The following is a 12,610-nucleotide window of genomic DNA, read 5'->3' as shown; positions in this document are numbered from 1 at the left end:
AGCCCTCACGCCAGCCTGCGTGAGCTAAAACGCGTGCATTTCGGCCTCCTGTAGTAATGGTGTTGGCTCTCCTGCCAACCACAACAGTAACCATGTCATTGCATGAGAAAAAGCTCAGAAAATTGAAAGCACAAATTTGAAGAATTCATCCACCCATGGATCACCCTTCTTTCATCATGACAATGACACACAACATGAATGCTAAAACAGTCAGACAGCTTGGGTTCTGTGTCAGCGATCATCCTACATACTGTCCTGATTTGGCCCATCTAAATTTCATCTGTTTCCAAAACTTAAAAACAAAGGGCTTGACATTGATAATGATGAAGTGGTGCAGACAGAGGTGAGACTGTGGCTCCATCAACAGATTGGAACATTGTACAGTGATGGTATCAACAACTTATCTCTTATTAGGAGAAATATGTTTGCCCCCAGAGTGACTATGTTGAGAAATAGATATGTAAACATGAAGAACAAAGATGTAGAATATTAACAAAGTTTGTTTTATTTAAAAAGCTTTAAAGAGTTTTCACATTAAAGAATTGGGAGGCATTACCTTTCAGCACACCCTTGTATTTTACAAAAGATCGGAAGAGTCCTAGAAACCAACCTAATATATTGACCAAACTATGAGAGAAACCAAGGATAAATTTGTAAAGACAATTTAACTTCAGTAAGAAAAAACAAAACTTTGAGGTTTGCTGTTGACATTGAATTCTGCCAGAAACGACTAAAGGACATGGAAGTGCAATTGAACAATTGTAATGAGGTTACAAGGTGAACACCAACAAAAATAAAAATTAGACACTAAGAGCAGTAGATGACGTTTGTTATTTGACCAGCCAAACAAGTGATGAAGGCTGAAGTAGAGAGGTTATAAATTGCAAAGGCTCTTGGGCACTGAAGCTCCATCAGATGTAGTATCAAAGAGGCTAGGAACTACTTTAACCTATGTGAAAAAAATGGCCAATTTTGTGAGATCTCACTGTTAAGTTACAGATAGGCATTAAAAAGGGGAGACTGCAGCCAAAAATGTTATAATATCTAACTTTGTCACGGAAGAAACTGTTAGTGGTATGAGGATGATGATTAGGCTACCAAACATATGAGGGGGAGGGGGGGGGGGGAGGGGAAATCTGTGAATAGTCCATGATTTTCTTCAACAATATTGATAATGGGGTATTCTTATATGTCAAAATTATTTAGGAAAATCAGTATTAGCATTAGCAAGCTAATGTGGGAGAGGAGAAAGTGTGTGTGTGTGAAGAAGGCAATGATGATGGATTGTTTTATACTTTACTGGATACTTTCAGTCTGCATTTATAGAAACTCAGGATATTTAAAGCATGGGGCAGTGAATGTTCTCTGATTTATTAGCGGTGCTAGTGGTAGTAGTGGGATTATAATACAGCAGTGACCCTGCATGACTTGGATTTGACAAGTTCTCCTTAGGTTGTTGGAGTTAGGTGCACCAGATGTTGACAAACAGGTTTCACATTTCCCATAAATTATTGGCTGGTTTATGGACGTACAGTCGCCATCCCACAGCATGCCACATGTGTTCATTGGGTTCATATATTGCATAATAATAATACCCAGAATTAAAATTTTTAACGAAACGACGACTAGCCAATCAGATCCGTCTAATAATAAAAAATAACAGGATACCCCAGTCAGAATTAGAAAACATCAAACAACAAGTACCACAAATACTGGAACAAAATAATGTGCAATCAGAAGAAGAAGAATATTATACAGTAATGGACTCAAACATCCCAGAGCAAACAAACAAAGAACAACAAGCATCAATTAAACAATCGGAGGAAAACGAAATTTTAAGACAGCCACCAGAACAAGCACAAATAGAACACGAAGTGACACACATGTTCGATATAGAAGAAAAATTTCAGCTGACATATATACAATACAAAGACACAAATACAGATATTAGACAATTCTTGCATAGACCACCAAATAATCCACAAGTCGAAACAACAATAACAACTATCAACACAATCATACACAACAAAATAAATGAAAATACAACTATGGAAGAGTTACAACTACTGGTTTGTATAGGAGCACTCACTACACTAAATATACACACTAGGCAGAGATCAGAACCAACCAAGACACAGAAAAAACGCACAAAACCAGCATGGCAACACAGGCTACAGATCAGAATAGAAAAACTGAGAAAGGACATCGGACAGCTAACAAAATTTCTAAGAAATGAAATATCAGACAAAAAATGAAAAAGGTTAGGTAAAATCTCACAACAAGAAGTGATAGAGCAATTAGATGAAAAGAAGCAGAAATTACAAGCATTTGACTTAGAAGATACAAAAAAAGTGAAAATAGAAGGAAACAAAACCAAACATTCAACACAAACCAGAAGAAATTTTACCAGACAATAGATAACACACACATCAAAATAGACAATCCACCAAACATAACAGACATGGAACACTTCTGGAGCAACATATGGTCAAACCCGGTACAACATAACAGGCATGCACGGTGGATACAAGTAGAAACACACGTACAAGACGCAGATTATGAATATACATCATACATAAACTATGAAACATGTAAGGGGATTCCACTTCATAAATTATTCTATTTCAGTGTGAAGCCCTTACTGTTAGCCAGTTGTAAGCCTATTGCACTATTTTCCTGGCTGTCTCTCAAGTGGATGTGTTCTCATCAGCAAACTGTTTTTGAAGAGTCCTCCAATGTCTTTGGTACATCATTTATGTCTATCATTTATGTTTATGTTTTTACATCATTTATGTTTGTCAAGCTCAAAATGTCGCGGAACACTAAATTTAATATTTCCTCATTGCATATTTGGGTTTGTTACTCTGGTATTCAATCTCTTTAGAGGAGAGAAGGAAAGAATGGGAAAGGGATAGGAAGAAACAATGCACTTTGTTCTGTGTGATGTGGAGATATGTGTAATTACACTCGTTAGCTGTAATTTTATGGGGTGGGGAGGGGGAGAAAATACTTAAGTGTTAATGGAATTCACAGTCAAAGTACTTGCATTATCCTTTCATCTTTTACAGGAGCAAGCAGCATTTTCAGAATACAATAATGCACTGAAACTTGTTCAAGAGAAGAAATTGAAAGACGCACAGATAATTCTGGAAGACCTTCTTAATAGTGATATTTTAGCCGAGGTTTGTATTTTTATCTTCTTTTGTGTGTGTGTGTGTGTGTGTGTGTGTGTGTGTGTGTGTGTGTGTGTGTGTGTGTGTGTGTGTGTGTGTACATGCACATGTAATTTGTTCTTTCTCTAATAGTTAACATTCTTTTTGTTCTTCAAATGACATTTTGTTGTTTAATTTTGAAGCAATTTCAAGCTGTTTGTTTGAATTGTGTTCTTTGTACATTACACATCTGATTTTCCCTAAGTAAGTTACATTCTTAAGTGAGGTATTACCTGTTTGTAAAGTAACTGAAAGTTATGCAGAAACTTCTATGGTCTATAGTTATCAAAGTAATTAATTTGTTTGTGATTGTCATTGATAAATATTTTCTGATTTGAAGAAGATTTTGTAATAACTTTTAACCACTGACCAAATATGAAATATTTTTTGCTAGTATTTTAATGTAGTGTGTGACCATAAATTGTCCTATTTTTATTGGGGGAAGGCATAGGCATTATAGATGTTATTCTATTTGATATCAGTTAAGTCCTCTCACGAGTTAAAAAGAAAAATCTGGTTAAATGTAAACACAAAAGGCAGTCAGTTATTGTATACAGCAGTTGAGATTAATTGATACTCAGGATCCCTGTGGAGATAAGGAAATGCTGTAGACAAGTTATTCCCCACTTCAGTTCATTACATACTCACTAGCCATGTGATCTAGCAGTTTATTCATCACAATGTCATGCTACATATCAAAAGCTTTCATTCTCTTCCTGTTGGAACTGTTTATTGGATGCCAATAACATTTAAATTTATGTCCAATGTTGACAAGTTCCTCTTTATTGTAAATGTTTTTCATGCTTACGCCAGCCTGCATTTTGTATCCTCTCAACTTCAGACACGGCCACTCATTTTGCCTCCCAAATAACAAAATAAACCTACTGTATTTAGTATCTTATCCTACTCTAATTCTGACAGCATCACGTGATTTAACTAGAGTACATTCGATGAGTTGTGTTTTACTTTTGTTGATTTCACCTTAAAACCTGTTTTCAAGACGTTACCATTCCATTCACCTGCTTTTCCAAGTCCTTTGCCTTCTCTAGCAGAATTAAAAAGTCATTAACAAACCTTGCGGATTTTGTTTCTTCTCCCTGAACTGTAATTCACTTTCCATATTTCTCTTTAGTTTTCCACACAGCTTGCCCAGTGTACAGGTTGAATTACATGAGTGGCAAGCTGCAACCCAAGTCTCTGTCCCTTCTTAACTACTGCTTCCTGTGTATATCCTTTGACTAATATAATTATATCTGGTTTCTGTGTTAGCTGTAAATAACATTTTGTTCCTCTTATTTTATTCCTGCTACCAAAATGTCAGAGACAATATTCTTCTCATTGTTGCAGGAGCTTTTTCTAATGTTATAACTATGTTTTTGGCTTTCTTCTACCTATCTAAAATAAGTCAGTATGGCCTCACGTTTTCCTACTTTCACGTGAGCTCAAACCGATCTTCCCTGAGATCACCTTCTACCAGTTTTTCCATTCTTTTGTAAATAATTCACTGTACTGTTGTGAAAGTAATGGATCTTTAATGTTGATACCTATCAACACCATCTTCCTTGGAATTGAAATTCTTACATTCTTCTTGAAGTTGGTGAGTATTCCACATATCTCGTATATCGTCCATATCTGGTGGAAAAGTTTTGTCCCAAATATGTCCTAATTCTAATGGAATATCATTTACTCCAGTGGGCTTCTTTCTAGTTAGTCCTAATGTTCCGTCAAATCCTTCTCACAGTATTGCACCTCCCATCTCATCTTCATCTTCTTCTCGTTCCATAATACTGTCTTGATGTTCCTTACTTTCACTTTTGCCAGAAGTTCTCTTCCAGATGAACCTAAGTGTGGATAAAAAGAACAATTATGTAATGAGGTAGTTTCCTTTTGCATATTATTTGAAACACCAAGCTTGCTTGGTTCCATACTTTTTTAGTGTAGTTGCTGTTCATATATCTGTTATGTGGAGAGCTCTGTCGGCGAAGAAGATAAATTATATATATTTATTCACTTTAATGTCTTTTATTGTAATTGTTCTTTGTAGTTGAGACAATGTAATCTGTGTATATCTGAAGTTTGAGTTTCAAGACTGAGTTTGTCTGCTTTTCGTTTGCATTTTAGATTCACACGGTTTCTTTACATTAGGGACTTTAAAAAACAATAACAGTACCTTGGAGAGAAGAAAGTTGAATATTTTGTTGCTACAGTATTGCTACATCAAACCATGCTGTAGAAGACATTACTACAGCATTCCACTTTTGTTGCCTGTACGTGTATAGGCACCTGATGTTTGAAAGTTGAATTGTAAATTGTGCTGTGGCATTGAAAAAAGAAACAAGAACAGCCAATTGGTTTAAGTGGCATTTGTGATCATTTACTGCATCTAATATGAAGGACAACAACTAGCAGATTGGAGATAGATCACTTGGCGGTAGCCAGGTTTTTTAATGTCCTTTTACTGTTCATAGACAGTGGCAACAATTTATGTAATGTGTCAACATAAAAGTGATTGCCTCAAAGGATTAAGAATATGCTAGCTATGGTCTTATTTTTGTTCTGCTTTTCAAAAGAGTAATTTATCAAGTACTGTGTACTAAGTTCATGAGGGTGGCATTTGTACAGTTCAACTGGTTCATGTGTGTTGCTCGCTGTTTATCACAGAAGGAATTTTTTGTACTGAACACATCTTCATGAACACTGCACTGCAATCAATGAAAGACCATTCTTTTCATACATTAGCTCTAGTTTAGAAAACAGTTCACTACATGAATTGACCAGCTCAGCCTCAAGACCGAAATACCATTAAGCTTTCAGGAGGCTTGTCATTATTTGCACTTAATGTTCCCTCACACACTTTTTTATTCTGCCAAGAGGAACTTTGGAATAAGAATATCATTCACTTCCCATGTAGTTCATGTACCACATTATGGATTGCTGTAGATATTGCATTGTTTGTGTCATTAGTCTGTTTTTAAAACAATCAGATTTGCTCATTTATTTTGTGTGTTTCAAACATGCTTTGAGTGGCATAGAACTATAAATGAAATATATTTTATTCAAGTATGGCATGTTTTCCACTTTTAAGCTATGCTGAATTAAATGTTGTTGAGTTGTCTTTATTGATGAGATTTTTCCTTATTTTAAGTAATTCTCTGTATTATATTAGCAATTTGGTGTCTACAGAATAGTAGTATTCAGAAAATAATTTATCATCACATCTAATGTGGCAAATTGTTTCTGATGTAGTGCTGTTTAATGGTGCATTACTGTGTTTCACTAGGGGGTCAGTTGTTTCTTGACTAAAATGGACTGTCAGCTACACAATATAGAAAATAGATATAAAAAATGTAAGTTCTTTATGCTCCAGCAACTATAGAAACTTTATAATGAAAAAGGAACATCAATCGATGTTGAAGAATAAAAACATTAGTTACTATCGTGTGGCACAAGTATGATCTTACTGACATTATTGATACTGAGAGAGTAAGATGATAGGGCAAATGAAAGCTAAAAAATGTTGAAAATAAAATAGAAAGAAACTTCCACATGGGAAAAATATATATTAAAAACAAAGATTCCAAGACTTACCAAGCAGGAAAGCGCTGGTAGGTAGGCACAATAAATAAAACACACAAACACACACACAGAATTTCTAGCTTTCGCAACCGATGGTTGCTTCTTCAGGAAAGAGGGAAGGAGAGGGAAAGACAAAAGGATGTGGGTTTTAAGGGAGAGGGTAAGGAGTCATTCCAATCCTGGGAGCGGAAAGACTTCCCTTAGGTGTGTGTGCGTGTGTGTGTGTGTGTGTGTGTGTGTGTACACCTGTCCTTTTTCCCCCTAAGGGAAGTCTTTCCGCTCCCGGGATTGGAATGACTCCTTACCCTCTCCCTTAAAACCCACATCCTTTCGTCTTTCCCTCTCCTTCCCTCTTTCCTGAAGAAGCAACCATCGGTTGCGAAAGCTAGAAATTCTGTATGTGTGTTTTTGTGTTTTATTTATTGTGCCTATCTACCAGCGCTTTCCCGCTTGGTAAGTCTAAAAAATGTTGAGTTTGATCTTTTCCCTAGCTGCTGAATATGATTCATGTAATTAATATGCTTATTGTGATAATGCATTTTGGTATTTGCCAAGTAATTTCTGGATATCCTGTTCACAGTGTTATCAGCTTCTGGGATTTTTTACAGAAGTGCTAGATCATTACTTACCATATTTTACAGACTACAAGATACACTTTTTTCTTCAAAAAATTTCCTCCAAAACTCAGGTGCATCATACACTCGAAATTAATATAAAAATTCCCAGTGTCACCAGTTTAAAAATGACCATTTAATACTCGATGCCACGGGAAACATATCTTTATCTGGCATCATTGGATTCAATTGGCAGCAGCAGTAAACTGATGTGACAAACATGAGTTGCGAGAACTCACAAGCTTGCAAACACTGTCTCTGTCCCACCCTGCCATCACATGCATAATTGCAGTCTACGGTACCAGTGAACTTGAATTGAAAGTGATTTTTGTTATTGGTAACAATACAATATTTTCATTAATAGCTAGTTTCGTAATGCTCTGCTGTATAGTATATAGTTCTGAACTAAATTTTTGAGGGTTCCTTCTGCATGACAGATGAATACTTTTCCTCTATAACTGAATCTTGTGGTCATTCAATATGTATAGGTGCAGTTGTTGTACCATTAAGTAGTTTACCAAGGATAAACTGTATTTGACACACATCATTCTTAACTTATCTTGAGTACTGAGAAATAATGAGAATGCTCTATGGCCCTTATCTCACTACTCTCACTCCCCTTGCTACACTCCTGGAAATGGAAAAAAGAACACATTGACACAGGTGTGTCAGACCCACCATACTTGCTCCGGACACTGCGAGAGGGCTGTACAAGCAATGATCACACGCACGGCACAGCGGACACACCAGGAACCGCGGTGTTGGCCGTCGAATGGCGCTAGCTGCGCAGCATTTGTGCACCGCAGCCATCAGTGTCAGCCAGTTTGCCGTGACATATGGAGCTCCATCGTAGTCTTTAACACTGGTAGCATGCCGCGACAATGTGGTCGTGAACCGTATGTGCAGTTGACGGACTTTGAGCGAGGGCGTATAGTGGGCATGCGGGAGGCCGGGTGGACGTACCGCCGAATTGCCCAACACGTGGGGCGTGAGGTCTCCACAGTACATCGATGTTGTCGCCAGTGGTCGGCGGAAGGTGCACGTGCCCGTCGACCTGGGACCAGACCGCAGCGACGCACGGATGCACGCCAAGACCGTAGGATCCTACGCAGTGCCGTAGGGGACCGCACCACCACTTCCCAGCAAATTAGGGACACTGTTGCTCCTGGGGTATCGGCGAGGACCATTCGCAACCGTCTCCATGTAGCTGGGCTACGGTCCCGCACACCGTTAGGCCGTCTTCCGCTCACGCCCCAACATCGTGCAGCCCGCCTCGAGTGGTGTCGCGACAGGCGTGAATGGAGGGACGAATGGAGACGTGTCGTCTTCAGCGATGAGAGTCGCTTCTGCCTTGGTGCCAATGATGGTGGTATGCGTGTTTGGCGCTGTGCAGGTGAGCGCCACAATCAGGACTGCATACGACCGAGGCACACAGGGCCAACACCCGGCATCATGGTGTGGGGAGCGATCTCCTACACTGGCCGTACACCTCTGGTGATCGTCGAGGGGACACTGAATAGTGCACGGTACATCCAAACCGTCATCGAACCCATCGTTCTACCATTCCTAGACCGGCAAGGGAACTTGCTGTTCCAACAGGACAATGCACATCCGCATGTATCCCGTGCCACCCACTGTGCTCTAGAAGGTGTAAGTCAACTACCCTGGCCAGAAAGATCTCCGAATCTGTCCCCCATTGAGCATGTTTGGGACTGGAGTTAAGCGTCGTCTCACGCGGTCTGCACGTCCAGCACGAATGCTGCCCAACTGAGGCGCCAGGTGGAAATGGCATGGCAAGCCGTTCCGCAGGACTACATCCAGCATCTCTACGATCGTCTCTATGGGAGAATAGCAGTCTGCATTGCTGCGAAAGGTGGATTTACACTTTACTAGTGCTGACATTGTGCATGCTCTGTTGCCTGTGTCTATGTGCCTGTGGTTCTGTCAGTGTGATCATGTGATATATCTGACCCCAGGAATGTGTCAATAAAGTTTCCCCTTCCTGGGATAATGAATTCACGGTGTTCTTATTTCAATTTCCAGGAGTGTATATTTGTATGCAACAAGTCTAAGCTAGTGTTTAATTTATCCATGTATGCTTCAGCAATTTTCTGGACATTGTTTTAGATTATCCCTCTTCAGTCAATATGCCACAGCACTGTATCTGACAGTATTCGGTCTATTTAGTGTATTCAGAGTACGATGCACATTGATTTATGAAATGTTGCAGGTGGCCTCAGGAAAACACTTTTCTGTTCCTATGGATTTCCTTTGCTATGAAAGCAACAAGGTTTTCTATCCCTGTCTCGCAGTTACCTCATCCCACAGATGACAGTCAATGTGTTCCTGTGTTGGCTATAAAGCTATTTATGGATCTAAGATAGTGCACTGTCGTTTGCTGTTGATGACAAAGGTAGCCTTATGACTTTGATGAAATCTGCATGAATCCATGTGTGAATTATTTTTGTCACTGTATCTTCTGTCATATATTAAGACTGTTTTAATGAGGCACTAAAAATAAATATGTTGAGTGCCTAAAATAAGTCATGTCCTATCATGTCATCATCCCACCATTTACTTGTGCTGTGTTTCTTTTACTTCCATCTAAATCTATGACTCATTACAGTCTAGATTATTTGACAAATTATTGAATATTTTACTATTTTTTATGGGTAAATTTCTGAATGGATTACATTTTGACTTTAAGGGTGTCATTTTGTTTAGAGCAGTATGAGCTTGTTCATTCATTGTGATGCATTGATCCCATTAAGGAGAACTTCCAGTGTTGTGGAAAAAAATGAGGTGTATGTGGTGAACAGTAAATCATGTTGTATGTTTTCTGTGCAGTGTAGATTGTTTGAGTATTGATGTTGTGTCTGGATATAGCATCTTTTCAGTTTATAATTAATTTTTGTGTACAATGTTGAATAAATTGGGGCCCTAAGTTTCTGAATTGAGCACCAGAGCGATTGCATTGCATATTGGAAAAATTGAATCTCACACTGAAACGATAAAACGTAAGTTGTGTAACCCTTAGCCCAATTTCTTAACAAACAAATGGCTATGAAAGTACAATGCATCCTAGCTTTGCCACTGAGGTATGTTTATCGTGTTTATCAAGCATGCTCTTGTAATGCACTAGTCACATCAGAAGCCAAGCAATCAAGAAATTGCTCCACACCAAAGAATTTGGTGATTGCACACCACCCCAAATACTTTATGGTCTTTGCCTGCTGGCAGGCAGGGCAATTAGCAGTACTATACTGCAAAATATATGGCTTATTTACTTGGCTGCAGATGCACAGACAGTACAGATTACATTAGTGAACTTCATGCTCTTGCTCAAACTGCTGACTAAACAGTTGATATGTATTCCTCCAAGAATGTTGCACCTTTTCCACCAGAACTAAGAGTTCTTTTTAAGTTCTGGACACGCAAGTAATTGAATTATCAAAGCAACTTACGGCTCTACAAATATGGCGTTCCACCCATGCACCACTGTGGTGACACACTTCCAGTAGAAATAAGCATTCATTCATTGGGGAGAATATGCTGGTATCACAGAAAATGTGGAATTGCTGTCCAGCTATGTCAACCATCCTCTTACAAGGAAAAAGCCAATATAAATCAGTAATCGACATGGCTGATTTCAAACCAGACTGTTGTCGACTGTTCATAACAGAGCAATCTACCAAGCTACAATTCTTCATTGATGTGTGTGCAGATGTCTCAATTTATCTTTCTTCTCTCTTATCTTCCAGAGTGAAATACTGATGGCAGTCACCTGTATGCTGCTACTGAATCTTTCATTCTTACAACAATGTCTTCTTGCCTCTCAAGTTCGATTTCAAAATCCAATCATATGGAGATTCATTGTAGCAAACATGCTCCACTGCTAGAGCAGATTTCTTGTCATTTTTATAATCTTCCCCCAGATCTATGCCTTCAATACCTGCTTGACTATTTATAGACATCTACACAACGCCAAGCATGCTGGCATCAAAGTGGTTGGTGCGATTCACCAAATGACTATTCTTCCCAATTTCGCTGAAGTCACTAATCCTGTGTATACTTCAGAATCGGTAAACAATCAATTGGACATGACATTGTCACCACACGGGGATAACTAAACCATACATGATGTTGTTGTCTGCCTCCAGTCGTAATGAAGACTGGAAGCATGCTTTCTTGTTCACGTTAATACAAGGTATCTGTTAATCTTTATATAGTAGCTGGGCCTTACCACCCCATATTTTTAGTAAGAAGAGCAGCTAGTGTCATCTTTGTGGTGATAATCAACAGCTTAACACCAGAATGGTACCGGATTGCTACTCTGTTGTGCTGTGTATTGGTGACTTTCTTATGCAAATTCATGCCAAGACAGTTTTCTCCTCAATCAACCTTGTCTGTTTCTTTTGTCATATGCTCATTGCATCACAAGATATTCCCAAAACTGGTATTTGCATTCCTTCGGGACTCTAAAATTTTTTGGAAATCCCATTTGGACTGTACAGTGCTGCCCAGACTTCCCAACATGTCATGGATGAAATAACTGGAGACTTAGTTCTCTTACAACTATATCGATGGCTTGCTTGTAATGTGCAATGAAGTAGAGCACTTAGACCACCTAGAGCAACTGTTCACTAGACTTCGGGAACATAGCTTAGAGATAACCTGTCAAAATTTGCCTTTGACGTAATGGAAGGTACTTTATCAATGCACAAGAAATCCTGCAACCCCAAGACAGAGTGGAAGCTATTTTTCACTTTCCACATTCCACAATAATACATGAATTATACGTTTTTTGATCGTGACAATAATTTCATCATTGGCTACAACTGAATGTGTTAAAAACAAATAAGTTGTGTAGTCCTCATGGAATCCCAATTCATTTTACAGACAGTACTCCACTGTATTGTTTCCCTATAAGCCTCGCATTTACCATGAATCTCTTGTCCAGTGTGAAGTCCCAAATGACTGGAAAAAAGTGCAGATGACTCCCGTATATAAGAAAATTAAACAAATGGACCCATAAAGTTACCGATCAATATCCTTAACATTGGTTAATGCTCAAACATATTCTGAGTTCCATTTCAATAAATTTCCTTATGGCGGAAAAGCATCTGTTGACAAATCGGCACAGATTTAGAAATCATCTCTCATGAAATACTTGGCTTGCCCTTTTCTCACATGATATTGTGCAAACCA

The 12,610-nt window shown here is 38.6% G+C and overlaps 1 protein-coding gene across 1 annotated transcript in view; it reads left to right on the top strand.

Moving 5' to 3' along the window:
- LOC126337005 (calcineurin-binding protein cabin-1-like) overlaps positions 1–12,610 on the top strand; it is a 237,068-nt gene that overhangs the window by 19,610 nt on the left and 204,848 nt on the right. Inside the window, exon 2 of the mRNA XM_050001253.1 lies at positions 3,069–3,182. Within this exon, the coding sequence (XP_049857210.1) occupies positions 3,069–3,182 (114 nt within the window). The remainder of the gene's footprint in view (positions 1–3,068; positions 3,183–12,610) is intronic.

Source organism: Schistocerca gregaria, chromosome 1 (assembly GCF_023897955.1).
Source record: "Schistocerca gregaria isolate iqSchGreg1 chromosome 1, iqSchGreg1.2, whole genome shotgun sequence".
Lineage (NCBI taxonomy): Eukaryota > Metazoa > Arthropoda > Insecta > Orthoptera > Acrididae > Schistocerca > Schistocerca gregaria.
This window is presented reverse-complemented; position numbering and strand designations above follow the sequence as displayed.